The sequence below is a fragment of the Tursiops truncatus genome, chromosome 16 (assembly GCF_011762595.2).
Source record: "Tursiops truncatus isolate mTurTru1 chromosome 16, mTurTru1.mat.Y, whole genome shotgun sequence".
Taxonomy (NCBI): domain Eukaryota; kingdom Metazoa; phylum Chordata; class Mammalia; order Artiodactyla; family Delphinidae; genus Tursiops; species Tursiops truncatus.
In genome coordinates, this window is record NC_047049.1 from 78,313,714 (window position 1) to 78,331,367 (window position 17,654).

The window sequence follows — 17,654 nt, forward strand, 5'->3', positions numbered from 1 at the left end:
GTTTGGTGTTTTCAATCTTTGCAATTTTAGCCATTCTGATGGGTGTGAAGTGGTATTTCTTTGAGGGTTTAATTTGCATTTCTCTAAGGAATAATGACACTCACACCTTTTCAGATGCTTACATTTGCACATCTTCATTTGTTAAGTGTCTGCTCAAGACATTTGCATATTTTTGTTTGCTAGATATATGAAGAATATATGTCGAAGGAAACTGATGTTTATTGGCACATTAAATGGTGAAGGCAATGGATATTTACTGACACATTCTAAGTAGGCTTACAACCGAACCCTTTACGCATCTGTCAATGGAAAACTGAATGACCCTGAAATACGGAAATAAAATCTTGCATATATGATGTCAGATAACTGTAAATAACTTTAAATTATATAAAACCAAAAATCTAAAAATTAAATTATTTTAAATTACATAAAATAAACTTAAATAACTTTAAATTACACTTTATCCATTATGCTTATTACACAGCAAGCTCTTTGAAGGTGAGATTGTGACTTCTCCATGGACTTCTCTATGGTTGAAGGCAAAGTGAAAACCCAAGTCATTGATTCAGTTCGCCTAGGATTGAGCTAGAAACCAAACCAGTACCGTGCATGCTAAGGTGAGGTTTCTGTTTCTGTACTTAGCAGTAGATGCTGTCAGATATACAGAACATACAGACACGTGGACTATTTGGGGGACTCTACATGTGGGAGCATAAGCATTGTGTGCGAAGGGCTGCATGCAAGAGTCCGCTTGGGCATTTGACTGCCAGCGTCGTGGTGGGTATCTCGTTTTCAGCCCTATCCCTGGCTCATAGCTAGAGTACTTTTCAGGGCCTCTACCTCATTCTTGGGTTTTCGTTATTTATTTTTTATGCAGATATCGGGAACCCATTTCGGACCCACTGTGTCAGTCTCTGTGTGGGTGGTGCCAGGCTGCACCTTTTTGAAAAAAGAGCTTCTAGGTGATCGTTAGTACACCTTCCTGGTGTACCTCTGGCCCATCCTCACAGCGCCTGAATGATTTAAAGCCCTCGGGCAGGCCAATCTCCAATTAGGAATCGATGGAGTTGGTATAGATACGACATTAACGTTTAACGAGGGCCTCTTTTCCTCTTACAAAAGTAAGGGGCAGAAGCGAGAGGATCAGATCCAAGGCAGTTCTGGTGAGACCTGCCCAAAGCGCGCCTAGCAGGACTAGGGCCGGGCTGCAAGCCCCCTACCTGCGGGTGCGCGCCCGGGCCCACCGCGCACGCGCACGCACTAGCGCACGCCGGCGCCTTCCTGCGGGCGCTCGGGTCAAATGGAGTGGGTGCTGGCGGATACGCTGCTCTCGCAGAGCCGGGACCCTCGGGTCCTGCTTGGGGCGCTGTGCTGCGAGGAGGCGTCCGCGGAGCGCGTGGAGACGCTGCGCTTTCTTCTGCAGCGACTGGAGGACGAGGAGGCGCGCGGCGGCGGCGCGGGCGCGCTCCCGGAGGCGGCGCGCGAGGTCGCCGCCGGGTACCTGGTGCCGCTGCTGCGGGGCCTGCGCGGGCGCCCCGTGGGCGGCGCGGACACCGGCCCAGCGGCCCGCCAGCGCCGGCGCGTGCTGAGAGCGGCGGGCGCGGCCCTGCGCTCGTGCGCCCGCCTTGCCGGGGGCCCGCAGCTGGCGGCCGCGCTGGCCGAGGAGGCGCTGCGCGACCTGCTCGCCGCGGGCCCCGCGCCCGGCCTCGACGGGGCCGCCGAGGCGGCCGTGGAGGTGTTGGCGGCCGTGGGGCCCTGCCTGCGGCCCCGCGAGGACGCGCCGCTGCTGGAGGCGGTGGCGCGGGCCGCCCTCGCCCTGGCGCTAGGCGGGGACGAGGCGGGGCCCGCCGAGGGCGCGGCGGCGCTGGTGGCCGGCCGGCTGCTGCCGGCGTTGGGCCGGTGCGGCGGGGCGGCGCTGCGGGCCTTGTGGGGCGGGCTGGTCGCCCCCGGGGCTCCCGAGGGCCCGGGCCGAGTCGGGCCGAAGCTGCTGGTGCTGAGCGCCCTGGCGGAGAAGCTGCTGCCCGAGCCTGGCGCGGAGCGCGCCAGCGCGGCGCGCGAGGCGGACCCGGACGCCCGGCGCTGCTGGCGCTTCTGGAGGACGGTGCAGGCGGGGCTGACCCGGGCCGAGGACGCCCTCACGCGCAAGCGGGCGCGCTACCTGCTGCAGCGGGCTGTGGAGGTGTCGGCGGAGCTGGGGACCGACTGCGCGTGCGCCCCCCAGGAAGGAACCGGTACTTGCTTCTTTGCCCCCGGGCCCATCCCTACTTGGCTTTCTGGGAGGGAGGCCCCCTGCTTCCGGCAGTCAGCTCCTGGGGTAGTCTCCGAGATCCGTACTGAATTGGGTTATTCTCATGGTCCCCATAAAGCCTGAAAAACCTTGGGAACCTCATGTCGAGAGTGTTTTCTGAACTGACACAGATCACTGCGGCCGAGAGGAGTCTGCATCTCCTAAACTTTCTGACCCAGAGCAGGTGGAATACTGCATCCGTGGGAATAATTTAGGAACGAGCCCAGGCAGGATTTTACAGACCAAATTCGCACTGTATCGTGGTAGGTCCGTTCTAACAGGAAAGAAGAGTTAGCGCCCATCAAATTAAAAAGAAAATTATTTACATGTACTGAGCGATGAATTGAGTCTCGAGTGTTAGAATTTTGTAATGGAAACTAGCACGTTCTTTTGAAATTTCCCTTGGTAGTTCTCTTAGCAGGATTTTTAAATATTTGTTAAGCATATGGGCCTTAAGTCGACCTTTGGAGAGTATTTTTGAAATTGATTTAATTGAGTGAGGTTTCAATTATTTTACATTTTGAGCCTGTGCTTCCTACCGCTTTATTACAGAACAAGAGTAGATGAAATAGCAAGGCCTCCCCTCAGTTTGGTATGTTCCTATTGATTGATTTGCTCACTGAAATTATGTGAAAGTACAATTCTCGTCTTAAATTAATTTTGAGCTATCAAAGTCAAAAATGGATGGACTGATTCAAAACTGCCTCAATAGATAGAAAATGTCTACTTTTTCAACTGGAGCTGCCTACTTATTTATACTGGTAAAGGATTTTTGTTTGGCTGAAGTTGTGAGTAGATTAGATTTTTATATAAGCTTAAAACATCAGGTAGTAAATATTTTAACAGCCCAAAAGTTGGTGATCATCCAATGAGAGTTGTCACTGGAAAACATTTTTTAAATTACTAAAGTTAAACACTCATTTATTTTAAAGAGTCAGTCATTCTGCAGTTTTAAAGATAAGCAGTGGTCTCATGCTTGTGCCCCTGCCCATTTCCTTCATTTCCGAGGGCAGCCACTTTTACCTCTTTTAGCTGATTATTTTGGTATTTACCCCCGTATCTTGAAATGATCTAGTAATGTCATAAAGTCCGACGTCATTCTTGTAATTTTGGTTAAATGTGAGTTCAACAAAATTATGACTAGGAAAATACTGTTCACAGGTGATCTGTGTATATATGATGGGTTTTTTTTTCTTCCTGCAAGTTTTTGCTAGATTAATGTCATTTATGTTTCGTTGTCTCCATTCTTACCACTAATTCAACCCCAGATTCTTAGTTAATTGTCTGAATTTTTCCTGTACAAAGTCAGATCATCAGGCATTATCAATTTTCCTGAAGAAGTGTCTCCTAGAGTCCTCTTACAAGCTCAGTCTGGTGCACAGCTGACATTCTTAGATCTGCCTTCACTATCATCTGGGGGATTCCCTTCACCTGATTCTGTGTTGGAGCTCTTGTTTCCTGGAGTTCGTCCTCTTTTTTGGTTTACTCATTTGTTGTAATGTATTTTCTAATAGTTCCCTGAGATAAAACTTTTTAAGACCTTGCATATCTGATAATTTAATCAAAGGATCCTTTATGTCTGATATGTTTTCACTTCTATCATTTCTGTCACTTTTTTATAGTTTCCATCTCCTGAAAATCCCCAACTGTTCATGCATGTTGTCTGCCTTTTCCATTAGATCCTTTAACATACTCATCATAGTTATGTACAAGTTCTGTACTTGGACCATATCTGAGTTTGGTTTTGTTTTCTGTTTTATCTCTTGGCAATGGGATCACTTTTTTCAGCAGAGACTGAAATATTTATGCCTTCGATGATAGGCACTCCTCTCTGTTAGACTATTTGGGTTGAGTCACTCTGGTGAGCTGGCTTTGGATTTTGTTGGTGGTGGATTGTTGCCTCCTAATGTTTAGTGTGAAGCCTATAAGGTTTTACTCAGTGTTCTAGTTTTTCTCAAGCCCTCGATGCCGACTCCACGGATGGAGAGCTTCCTCCATGCCTTTGTCCTTCCCTCGAGGGTAGACTGCTGGTGTTGGTTACCTGGTGCAAAGGTTGAGATGGGGAAGGAGGGAACTTTTCATTTCTCCTACAACAGCCTCTTCTTAGGCCCCATGTGCCCTATCCTTAGGGTTCAAACTTTTTTTTTCTTTTTTGGTACGTGGGCCTCTCACTGCTGTGGCCTCTCCCGTTGCGGAGCACAGGCTCCGGACGCACAGGCTCAGCGGCCATGGCTCACGGGCCCAGCCGCTCCGCGGCATGTGGGATCCTCCCGGACCGGGGCACGAACCCGTGTCCCCTGCATCGGCAGGCGGACTCTCAACCACTGCGCCACCAGGGAAGCCCAGGGTTCAAACTCTTTAGCCATCTCTGCTCCCTCTCCAGTGGCACATAACCTCTGCCTCCTACTTCATGAGGGGTTAAGAGTTTCCTTAACTTCTCCTGTGGCGGCTGCATTCTGCTTGTATCTGTGGTGGGTCTTGAGGGCTGATACTCTGACCCCCTCCACAGCAGCAGACCTGCTTCATATGAGTGCCGGACACATAAGAGGCTTTCCTCGTGTCAGTGCAGGGTCGAGGGGAGAGCAAGTGTTTAGCCATTCCCAGGGGCAGCCAACTTTGCCTGATGTGAGAGCAGGGACAAGGGTGGGATTGTGGGCGGGTTTCCTCCGGCGGCCGACAGCTTTGGCCTCCTGTCAGGGAAGGGTCCAGGGTGCAGGCAGGCGTCTTCAGTTGACCACCACCTTGTACTCCTGCAGGGCATGGATGGGCTGCCCTTTCAAACCTCGGTGGGCCCTGCATGCCCACGCCTCCAGGGTCCCCTGCCCTGCCCACAGTCTTTCTTGAACACATGGGGGAGGCCTTGAGGAAGAGAGCTGGTGAGTGGGTGTAGACTCCCTTGGGGTTCCCAGAGCTTCTAAGTTGTCCACACTTGGCCTTTAAAAACTTGTCCAATTTTTATTTTATTTTTTAACTGCAGTTCGTGTGTCCTGTCTTATTCTTGGAGAGGTTCTTTGCCCTTTGGAATTCAGAGAGCAATGCGACCTCAGCTCTCTGATGGACCTACCCCCCCACAAAAAAAAAAGTTTAGGGTTTTGTTGATAATCCAGCCTCTTCCTTCTCTTTGTTGGTGTGGCAGTAATGTTTTCTTGTGGCTTTCTTGGAAGCCAAGACCAAGCATATCTAGACACTTTTATTTTGCCCTCACATTCAACTGATGGTTTGATTGGGGTAGAATTCTGGCTTGGAAAACATTTCTGTTCAGAATTTTAAAGGCATCCATCCATCTGATGTCTTAGAGGCTCGAGCTCCCATTGTTAGTGTTGAGAAGTCTGAAACCATTTGAATCCTGTTTGTTTGTATGTGAGCCGTTTCTTCTCCACGGATGATTATAGAGACTGTGTCCCCAGCTTTCTGTCATTTCAGTTTTGAGGGCCTGTTTACATCCTGATGTAGGGCACTCGGACCTTTTCAATCTGGAAATCATGTCCTTCGGTCCTGAGAACTGCTCTCGTATTACTTTGATTTCCTCCCTTCCTTTTGTGCTTTCTGTTCTCTTTTTGGTTATCAAACCTCCTGGACTGGCCTTTAACACATCTCTTCTCTCCTGTTTCCTATGGTTTTGTCTTTGTGCTCCACTTCCTGGGTGATTTCCTCAACTTTATTTCCAGTCCTTTCTTTGAGTTTCTTCTTTTTGCTATCAGATTTTTATTCTCATGAGATCTTTTTTGTTCTTGGAATGCCCCCTTTTTAATAGTATCCTGTTTTTATATCGTAACCACACTATCTTATCTCCCTTTAAAATATTAGTGAAAGTTTTTTCTTTTTTAGGTTTTCTTTTTCCTGTGTAGTTTTGTTTTCTCCAGATTTCCTTGTTTATTTGTTTTGGTCTTGATCTTTAGTGTAGAGGTTTCCTTAGATGTCTGGTGAGCCTTAGACACCTGCTTATATACGTAAGAATGTGGGACGAAAAGTCAAGCTCTAAACACATGAGTGGTGCTTGTTGACTGTGCACTTCGCTGTAAGGCGATCTGGCCAGGGCATTTTGTTAGGTAATCTCTGGTGAAAGTATTTTCAGGTCTTTCCTCTTGGGGTGGCCACATGCCATGGAGAAGGTCCTCTGGGACCTGAGAGGCCAAGACGGCGATGGGGGCAGGTGGAAGGGGGTCTCAGCGTCCAGGGTGCATACATGTTCACTTCCCATTTTCATGTGGCACTCACCCTGACCTCAGCCGTGTCCAGTGCCCCTCAATCTGGAGACCCACTCTTTTACCTTCCCCAGAGAATCAATCCCAGTCTTTTTCCTGTTCGGAACACAGGAAAGGGCATCTGGGGATCTGCTTCTTAAACACATTAAACAAATCCTTTTTAGTTTAGCCTTGATTTTCACCTCTACTTCCTGAAGTATTTTCTTCTGCCAGTTCCTTAGGCTTGGGGGCATTTTGTAGTGTGAATCAGGTTTTTTTCTTTGCTTTCCTTGTGCCAACTTAAGAGTAACTTGTCTTGATTCTGCTCGCTTTTAATCCGATTTGCGGATCCTCATTTCATTGCTGTTGTCTGCTCCCCTGTTTTCTCCAATTCTTGGGTTTTTGCCTTTGAAAAATCTTACTGTTATAGTGAGATTCTTAGGGAGAGAAAGTAGAGTACATGTGTTCAAATCTGTCATCCTTACCCAGAGTTCCAAGGTAGTAACCTTAATTTTTTTTGAAAAAACCTCCTTTTGAGATTCTTGTTTGCCCAAGCCTCCTACCTAGGCTCTGATACAGGGGCACCCGCCATTGTTAGAGAAAACGACGTTTGGTAAGAGTAGCATAATTTTAAGAACTGTTATCATTTGGAAGCTTATGAAAGTTTCTGACTTAGGAACTAAATCTAGGAACTAATTTTCTTTTTTAAACCATATCAGGCCCAAGTCTGTTTTGGTGGTCTGAGAAGAAAAAAGATGAGCTTCTAAAGTTTTGGGAAAACTATATATTAATTATGGAAACTCTTGAAGGAAATCAGGTAAGTGTTTTCGTATTTTAACAAATCCTATGTAGATGCAGTTCTTGGGGTTTTTTCCCCAAACATTCTGTAAAAGCAATACAAAAAGGCCAACTTGGATACAGCATAATGGAGTCCAAGCGCACTTCGTTTTCTGGCATAGGTGCAATTTAAGATTGAATATAAACTCAGGAAATTAAAGAATACTTTCAGTTGACTTAAGTTATCATTCAAAGAATTCAGTCTTATTTGATCTTTCCTTGACATTTACTTCTAAAATGTTTACGAGTTTTTAGTTTCTTGATGTTATGAATAATCTCCTAAGAAATGCACACTAAGGGAAATGTTACTTAAAGTCTGAGGTAAATTGTTATTAAGTAAATAATGATGCTATAATGGGCCTTTGATTTTGTAGATTACCTTCCTTCCTTCCCTCCTTCCTTCCTTCCCTCCTTCCTTCCTTCTTTCCCTCCTCCCACCCTCCTCCCTCCCCCTCCCTCCCCCTCTGTCCCTCCCTCCCTCCCTCCTTCTCTCTCTCTCTCTCTCTCTCTCTCTCTCTCTCTCTCTCTCTCTCTCTCTCTCTCTCTCTCTCTCTCTCTCTCTCTCTCCCTCCCTTCCTCTCTCTCTTACATCTTTGCGTTCTTGGTCCTGAGAATGGAAACTTGAAAAATCATTTGCAGTCGACTTTGAGTTCATTTTTGTAGGCTCTTAGAGTTTTTAAGTTGAGAAGAATCTCATAAGATTACCTACCCTAGTGCAGTGTTCTCCAACTTTAACATTCATTAGGATCACCCAGATGGCTTATGAAAGTGTCTGGCCTGCAAAGTTTCTGATTCAGTAGGTCTGCAGTGGGGCCTGAGAACTCAGGTATTTTACATGGTCCTAGGAGATCCGTAAGCTGCCATTCTGGGCACCACGCTTGGAGAACCCCTGTTGTAGGGGTTCTCAGTCCGTAAGCTGTGGGGCCTGCCATCGTGGAGCCACTGGGAGGTGTCAGTCCAGATGCGTTGTTTGTGGACTAAAATAAAGAATTACTCATATGTACTAAATATATGTAGATACAAGGATGAGCAATAAAGGAAAAGCATTTCTAAACTTACGGTTTTCCTGAATCAGTATATCCTCAAGACCCTCACTATTGAGAAACTGTGATTTACCTTTAGTTTGTAGGGTATGTAAATTAGATGCTGATATGTGTAGCAGAGTCTAAGAATGAAGAGCCTTGAACTCTGAACTGACTCTGCTTCTAAATGAGTGGCCTTGAGCAACGTGAGTAACTAGATGAAGCATCGCAGTAGTTTTTCCTCTTTGTGACATAGTGGCATACAGGCCCTGCCTCTTCTCCAGGGTGGCAAGGAGGAACAGAGTGACTGTTGTATAAATAGACGAAAAGTCCTTTGAGTTTTGAACGGTGAATTTTCATTTCCTGTGGCTTTTTGCTCTTGTTTTTTCAGATACATGTTATAAAGCCAGTTTTACCAAAGCTGAACAATCTGTTTGAATATGCAGTGTCAGAGGAAAATGGTAACAGTTACTTTTATTTTGCTTTTTTATAACACATACAGTTTTTCCTCCTTAATTTTATAAGTAACTCTTATTCATTATAGAGCATGTTATAGGAATATATGAATTTACTGCTACCAAGAGACCGCTGCTGACATTCCAGAGACATACCTTGTGGATTGATTGTTCATAATGTTTTTTTCTCACTCAGCAGTATAACCAAATGCATTTACCTATGTCCTTAAATAGTCTTTGAGAATTTAATTTTAAATGGCTGCAGAGTTTTCTATAATTTAGAGGTCTGGTAATTTATAAACTTCTGATTATAGAAAATTTCAGACATTCACGGAAGGAGAAGAGTTTGTATGATGAACCCCACCACCCGGCTTTAGCAGTGATCAACTTGTGCCAGTCTCTGTCTCACATCATATGTGGCCTTTCCTGCGCCCTCCCCATCAAATGATTTTGAAGCCCATTCCTAGACAGCATATCATTTCATCTGTAATTTTTTTCAGTATATATCCTTGAAAGATAAGGGCTCTTTGGTAATGTTTTAATCATGGTGTATTATTCATTTTTAATAAGAGCTCTTTGGTATTACATATTTTAAGTGCTTTCCATCCTTATTCTCTTAATGTATCTGTTTCATTGTTAGAGTTATTTTCTTCGGGTTTCAGCTGTTCTGTAGGTTGGACTTCTTAGGAAGAGAAAATTCCAAGATGCTATTTTAAATATGGTTTTTAAGTCCTGTATCAGTTCTATATTATGAGGGCTTCTTAGGAGAAATAAAATGAAGCTGGAGCTTCTTAAAATTATTTTATGAAATTAAGTTTAGATCAACGAGACAGCTAAATGCAAGCTAATGGTGTTTTGTATTCATATGAATGATAAAATGCTACATTATCATGTTTACACATGAGAAATAACCTAGGTAAATGGGTTTTAGTGCCTACTTTAGATAATTACAACTTTAGTAGTTTGACCCCTTAGGAATTGAGCTTTATTCAGCTGATTGCTATGGTTGTTTTCTGATACACTGGGATTTTTCACAGACCATAGGAATCTGTAGTCCCACCTGGGGCTAGAATTTAATTGAATCCTGTTGTGACTTCACTTATGCATTTACTATTAAAATGATTCTCTTATTACCACGTTTTGCCCACAGCTCTTGGCAAACCAAATCAAATGGCAGTGACAGATTTTGAAAAATCATTGCCAAAGGATTGAACAAGCATCTTGGTGTAAATTACAAAAAAAAAAAAGACTGATTTATTTATAGAATGCCATGAGTTAAAAATGCTGAGTTTTTTTTCTAATAGTGTTAAAAGATATTTCAAAAAAAGTTAAAGTATGTCCAAGGTACATACTCCATTTTTTGTTTCTCATTTGTATATTTACTTAATAGATGTTTACGTAATGTCCAATACACGCTAAGCGCTGGGATAAAGTGGTGAGACAGATGTACTCTTTTTCACTTGATTTTTGTCTGTTTTCCAGGAAAAAATAGCTTTGATGATAAGTTCTAGACAGGCAACAAACAAGAGGCAGAAATGGAGTTATCTAGTGAGTGAAGCCATACCTTGGAGAGGGCAGCTAGGAAAGACCTGCCTGAAGAGTGACACAGAAGTTGAGGAGACAGCTCTGGGTGCAGAAGCCCTGAGATGGGCACAGCTCAGTGGGGTAGAGGACCCGACCAGTAAGCCACAGCACAGTGATGTGAGAAGGCGGGTTAAGGTCGGAGTAATTGTCAGAAGCAGTTCATGCCTCGCTTGTTTTTTAGTCTGAGTTTTGAGAAGCCACGCAAGGGTTTTAAATAGAGCAGGGACAGTTTCATGTTTCTGTATGAAAAATGGATTGAAGTAAGGTGAGAGAAGAATTGGTTGAAATCACTCCAAACCTAGAGTTTCAACCTGCGTGGGGTCATATTTAATTTCTGTATGCTGTAGCCACTATGACACTCGCTTGCAGCCTTTCTAAATGAATCTCTCTGAAAATGGAATACCAAATACTGAAGTTATTTTGGTTATTCAGTAATTAAACACCCTCAGATGCGATTAAAAAGAGACTCACTTTTGCGGTGTTGGAATGAAGTTAATGTGTTTGTGTTTAGTTTTGAATATGTAGTCTACGTGGGGCGACATAATGTGAAAATCTTAAGTCAACATTCGGTGTTTATTTCCACAGGATGTTGGCTCTTTCACCCATCCTGGCATCTGTGTATTTATAAAAGAATGTTTGAAAGTGAAAATAAAATCCTGACCAAAGAAGGCGTTACCCATTTTTTGGAGCTCTATGAAACAAGGGTTCTTCCGTTTTCAGCAGAATTTTCTGAGGTAATGACAGCCTTTCCCTTTCCTTTTTCCCTTTGTCAAAAGATGAGGGGCGAAGGTATTTGTTTTATCCTATGTGATCTTCAAAAAATATACACTAGGGCCTGAAAATCGCAAGTAACATTTTAGAGGTTTGCATACAACAAATCCTATTTCTCTAAACTTAGCTATCGTACTGGGAGAACGCTTTCTGTAATGTAGTTTGTCGATAGGCTGCCTGCATCATTACCAGTAGTTCTTTGGTATCAGTATTCTGAACAAAAGTCAACAGCATGAAAACTGGTATAGAAGCGTGTTAGTGATATTGTTTCCACAGTTCTGAGTCACTGAATTACCGCTCTTTGTTTAGTCACGCTAGTCCCCCAGTTCTGAGTCGATGAATTACTATCGACTGTACTGAGCGGAGGTTGCCTTTAGAGCTATATTATCAGCATCTATGCTTCCATTTATCAGAAATCACAGTAAAGCAAAGAGATGGTGAGAGCTACAGCTGTGACTTAAAGTGTTATATTATGGTGCCACATGAGTCAGGTGATCACTGACTTTGGTATGGTAATGTACCTCTCATTTAGAGGTAACTGAAGTAAACTTTCCTGATTGTCCAACTACATGTATAGTGTTTTAATATGCATCATTTTTCTACATTCTCCTAGCCTTCTTGCACTTCCTGGAAGCTTGCTTTTTTGTCTAGTAATATTTTTGAAGATATACTTTTCCCCCTTTATCTTCCAGGCATAGGGGCTTGAATTTTCTCTTGAGTATCTTTTTGTTTTTCCTTTGTTACTACCTTTATTTTCCACCATGTGTCCTTTCTTTGGACTCTCTTCTTCCTTCTTAGCACAGCATGTACTCTCCTCTCAGTATTCCGTATGTTTTTATCAGGTGGGAAAATTCGGTATTTGTTTTGTCGTTCTGGTGGAATTAAGGTATCCTCCAAGACTATCATAGACCAACCTACAGCATGAGAGATCAGCTTTGCTTGTAACAGCTCTTCTGTAGCCCTGTGTAGGATGTGCAGTTACAGCAAGCTGACCGTTCAAAATTACAGTTACAACTTAACATCAAAAACTTTTTTCCTTTTTTTTTTAGTTTATTATTGGGGCATTAATGGATGCACTTTCACAGAGCTCTCTATACAGCAGGTAAACAAACATCGTTATTTAGCAGCAATGCAGTCATATGTATTGGGTATATAAATTTAATGTGATTATGAAATGTGACCAGATTGTTTAATGAATTTGTTACATAAATATATGTTGCCTTGTAGATATTCAGCTTTTTCTAACCATGTCATCCCTTCTGTGTTTGTTATTCTTCTTGCCTTTCTTCCAGTAGTTGTGTCAGGTGTTTCTCTTTTTCTTTTCTTTCCTACTTTGAACCCATCCATTCTTGGCCTTTTGGGAAGGATATCTTACATAGCTACTTCTTTTCCCTTACTCCTGATTTCTGCCCTCTTGGAAATTGTAGTGGCTTTGGCTAACCAACACTTGAGACTTTTTTTTTTTCCTTTTTCTTTTAACTTTTGATCTTGACTTATAGAAAAGTTGTGAGAATAATACAAAGAATTCTCATTTATCTTTTATCCACATTCCCTAAATGATACTGTCTAACCATATTTGCTTAATCATCGTCTCTCTCATGACGATTGTGTGTGTGTGTGTGTGTGTGCGTGTGTGTGTGTGTATACCTCTGTTTCTTAGCTCTGTCTGCTGAGCAGACTTACCATCTATATTTCAGTGTCTGTCCATCCATCCATCCATCCATATTAAAAACCATCAGTTCACACCAGCACATCCATTTCTAGTCCACTACCACAGGGTTCATTCTAACTTCCCCCTTTCCCTATCTGACGGTGGAGGCCATTCTGCATGACATATTGCTTATTTGACACCATCACCCTTTGTCAAGGTTGATACTGGGAAGAGTTTGTCAGTATTATGCCTTATCCTCATCTTTTGAGCATTACCTGTACTCTTGAATTATATCTTCAAAAATACCCCTTGCTTTTGAAATTATGTTGTCTAATTTTGAAAACTAAGTTTTTTTATACTTGCAAGTCTTTTGTTTGGTATACCTCTAATAGAAAAAAACTCTCACCACCAACTTCTTTAAAATTTTTAAGTTAGTCTCTGCTAAGTTATATTAATATTTAGTCCTATTTAATATCGAAAGAGCAGAGCAACGCTAGATTTGCCAATTATTTTTGATTTTCAAGTAATCATTACTGTTGAATAGTTCTCTGAAGCAATTAGACCGCTGGAAAGCAGTAAAACCAACGTGGTGCTTTCTGAGAGTTGACAAACACATTAATTACGAAATGCCTTCAGTTCCCTAGCACCCTAATGTGTTCAATTAACAGATAATGTCCCTGGCCGAAGCATATAGCAAAAAAAAAAAAAAAAAAACAATGTGACTTTTGTAGATGTTAATAATTAAATGCTCTTGCAAAAGTTACTTATTACTAACATATGTCTTTCTGTGAATGTTATTTTATTTAATACTTAAAGATTTAAAATCATTGGATTAGGTGTTGGGAACAATAAAATATAATTTTAAAGTTTCATTTTTAGACTTTTTTTTAAACGATACTATTTGGCAAGATTCATATATGTGTGTCAGAGAAAGTGTCATTAAAAAAGAAATCCATGCCTGCTTAGTGTCGCACATTGCTGACTCACGTCTGTTTTCCTAGAAGATCTCTGATGTTTTTAGCAGAAGAATCCTCAAGATTTTACTGAAAAATAGAATGCAGGTTTAGAAGAAGATGGTTTTATTGTTTTATTGTTGAAAGACATTTGGGCCATATTCCATTTAGTTTCAGTCTACTTATTTGTAAATAGATGTAAAATATTTGTTTTTTTTCCCCTTTGTCTGTAGGTCCCCAGGCCAGCTGATAGGAAGTGGTTCTCCACTGGGATTGAAATTACAGAAGTTCTTAGTCACTTACATTTCTCTTCTTCCAGAAGAAATAAAGAGTATGTGTCAGTAAAGAGTTTCTTTTTAATTTATTAGCTTAAATTTTTAGTATGTTGGTTATAAGCACCAACCTATGACTATTATAATCAGTATTATCAAAATAGTTCCTTTTTCCGGAATATGCAAATTTTGTCAGAATTATACACATGTCCATTGAAACTGAGTACACAATTTTACCTTTGTATATAACGTGATACCAGTATTGGTATCCGTAGCATGGAAGCAGTTTTGCAATGTGTGCTGCAGTTTGCCGTTCTTGCCACTTGTCTCTATTCAGTTTCAAAAATGAGCAAAACAGGTCGAAGAAAGAAAGAACCTGGGCTTAGGAAAAAGTTATAAACAGAGTATCTATTGTGGCAAAGTTGTCCCTTTATAGATATTGACTCAGAAAGATAAGAAAGGAAAAAATACTTGCTTTTCGTAAGACCTTGTATCGTAGAAATATCCCACTTCTTCAGGTTGGAGATGTACTTTTCTTCCTGATGGGCTATGTTGGTAAGCAAAGCACAAAGCCAGTGTTATTTTCCTTGCTGAGTAGCAGGGCCCACTCTTCTTTCTGAGTCTTTTTTTTTGTTCTGGGCTTTGTGACTTAGAAAGTGACCCTGGCTATGAAATATATATATATACTTTTTCTTTTGTATTTAATCTGCAAATAGGGTGAACAGTGACCAGTGGTGCTATGTATTCAAAAGTCAGGGAAGAAAGAGAAAAGATGGTCACCTGTATATCACAACTTTACATTTACAGAAAATGGATTGTTTTGATTACTTTTTTAAAAAGTTAAACTGGAGAAGATAACTGTCAGAGCCGTTCTTTAGTTTGCTAGAATTTGGAAGCTTACAGTCTGGGGATTCAGTTGCCGACCACGTTGGCACATCTCATGTCCACAGCACGGTGTGAGTGACGTGACGGTGATCAGTGCCCCCTAGAGTTTGAGCACCTAGAGTTTGTGGCCGTGTGACCCTGTCAGTGTAGTGAGTGAATAAGCAATAGAGGCTTGGCTGTTGCCATCGTCCTTGTGTCATGAGAGAGCTGTGAGGCAGAAGATGGGAACTTAATTAGTCCAACAGGAGGGAGGGCAGGTAGAATGTTTATTTACAGTTTTTACTTTGTAGTTTTTTCTGTCAACAATATCCTAAGCGTATCTAGTTCTGAGCTAGGCACTTTGGGAGATATAAAATACGGGTAATACCCTTTCAGGAGTGTCCAGGGATTTCTCAAAAGTCATTGTAAGTGATGATCTCCGGAAACAGACATTTTTATTAACTACTGTGACTTGAAGATCCTTAAGATGTCACATATTAGCAGAGAAAGCAGGATAGAGCACCATCCTTTGTATCTCAAAATACTTAAATTAATTACAGTGATTAGATCCAGGGTAGGTACAAAATAACCTGTGAGAAAGATCTGATATCACTGTTTGCAGATACCAGAGGCCAGCTACCATTGGTACTTCTTATCCTGTGTTTCTTTAATATCTCCAACAGATGAATGGTTTCCAACAGTAAAAAATTTATCTTTTACCTTAACTATTAAATATATAGCTACATGGTTATCAGAATTTCTACAATGCACTAGAATACTTACCTTACTAAAAAGGAATGAAATTGAAATGACATTGATTTTTTTTTGTTCCCAACAGCTTTATTGAGATATAATTCACACACCATAAAATTCACCCTTTTAAATTGTTCAGTTCAGTGGTTTTTAGTATAGTCACAAAGTTATACAACTATCACCACTAATTCCAGAATATTTTCATCATCCCCAAAAGAAATTCCTTGCCCATAAGTAATCAAGTCTCATTTTCCTTTCCCCTGGCTCCTGTCAGCCACTAATTTACTTTCTGTCTCTCTAGATTTGCCTATTCTAAACATTTCATATAAATGGAATCATATAATACGTGGCCTTTTATTTTATGTCTGGCTTCTTTTGCTTAGCATAATGTTTTTGAGATTCACCTATGTTGTAACATTTATCAATATTCCATTCCTTTCTGTAGCTGAATAATATTCCACTGTGTTGATACTTCACATTCTGTTTATCCATTCATCAGTTGATAGATGTTTAGATTGTTTCCACTTTTAACTATTATGAATAACTCCTATGAATATTCACATACAGGTTTTTATATGAATGTAATCTTTCACTTCTCTTAATTATATACCTAGGAGTAGAATTATTAGGTCAAATAGTAACTCTGTGTTTAACTTTTTTTTTTTTTTTTTTTGCGATACGCGGGCCTTTCACTGTTGTGGCCTCTCCCGTTGTGGAGCACAGGCTCCGATGCGCAGGCTCAGCGGCCATGGCTCGCGGGCCCAACCGCTCTGCGGCATGTGGGATCCTCCCGGACCGGGGCTCGAACCCGTGTCCCCTGCATAGGCAGGCAGACTCTCAACCACTGCACCACCAGGGAAGCCCTGTGTTTAACTTTTAAAGGAGCCACCAAACTCTTTTCCACACTGGCTGTACCATTTTACATTTCCACCAAGAATGTCTGAGCGTTCATGTCTCCACATCCTGGTTAACACTTGTTATTGTCTGTCCTTTTGACGGTAGCCATCCTAATGGGTGTGAAGTTGTATCTCATTATGGTTTTTGATTTGCATTTCCCTACATAAAGTCTGATGACGTTGAGCATCTTATCATGTGCTTGTTGGCAACAATGATGTCTTAAAACTTTTTCTTTCAGGTAGTTTCCTGTTAAAGTTTATTCAGAAGATGACGAGCCGACATTGGTGTGCTATTCCCATTTTGTTTCTATCTAAGGCTTTGGCAAATATCCCAAGATGTAAAGCCCTGGGTATAGAAGGGCTTCTTGCCCTGAGGTAATGTACTCTGAGTATGTTCACATACGGTTATTTGTCGTACCTTTCCGTTAGTAAATTTTGTTTTTCCTTCTGCTTTAATCCCTAGTGAGTGGTTTTAGTTAATATTGGCATCAGGATTTTTTGCTCTTAATTTTATATAATAAAAAGTAAATTAAAAAAATCTATTCATATAGTTGAACTTATTTTGTTTTATGAATTACTAATTTAAATATATGCCATAATAAATACTATTGGATTATGGTCACTTTAAAAATAAGGCCAGTAAGTTGTTTTTATTACATTGATATGTAGGAAACTAGAGATAAAATAACAAATATTAATATTGATTACAAAGTATTTCAAAAAAGTGTAAAATTCTTACTTAGAAATTGTCTTTTGTTTTTTAATAAATTTATTTTTGGCTGCGTTAGGTCTTCATTGCTGTGCGCGGGCTTTCTCTAGTTGCGGCGAGCAGAGGCTATTCTTTTTTGCGGTGCATGGGCTTCTCATTGCGGTGGCTTCTCTTGCTGCGGCACGTGGACTCTAGGCACGCGAGCTTCAGTAGTTGTGGCACGCAGGCTCAGTAGTTGTGGCGCACGGTCTTAGTTGCTCCATGCATGTGGGATCTTGCCGGACCAGGGATTGAACCCATGTCCCCTGCATTGGCAGGTGGATTCTTAACCCCTGCGCCACCAGGGAAGTCCTTATGTTGTTGTTTTTAAAAGGAGATCTGTTTCATATTAAAATTGAGCTCCACTAGAGGCCTTA

General features: G+C 41.8%; 1 protein-coding gene across 1 annotated transcript in view; it reads left to right on the forward strand.

Annotated features, from left to right (window-relative positions):
* The first annotated feature begins 1,239 nt into the window (after positions 1–1,239).
* The window catches only part of TARBP1 (tRNA guanosine 2 -O-methyltransferase TARBP1), a 61,879-nt gene continuing 45,464 nt past the window's right edge, over positions 1,240–17,654 (forward strand). The window contains exons 1-7 of the mRNA XM_019941547.3: positions 1,240–2,231; positions 7,191–7,288; positions 8,722–8,791; positions 10,955–11,103; positions 12,190–12,242; positions 13,978–14,075; positions 16,769–16,904. Of these exons, the coding sequence (XP_019797106.2) occupies positions 1,301–2,231; positions 7,191–7,288; positions 8,722–8,791; positions 10,955–11,103; positions 12,190–12,242; positions 13,978–14,075; positions 16,769–16,904 (1,535 nt within the window). The 5' untranslated portion in view covers positions 1,240–1,300. The remainder of the gene's footprint in view (positions 2,232–7,190; positions 7,289–8,721; positions 8,792–10,954; positions 11,104–12,189; positions 12,243–13,977; positions 14,076–16,768; positions 16,905–17,654) is intronic.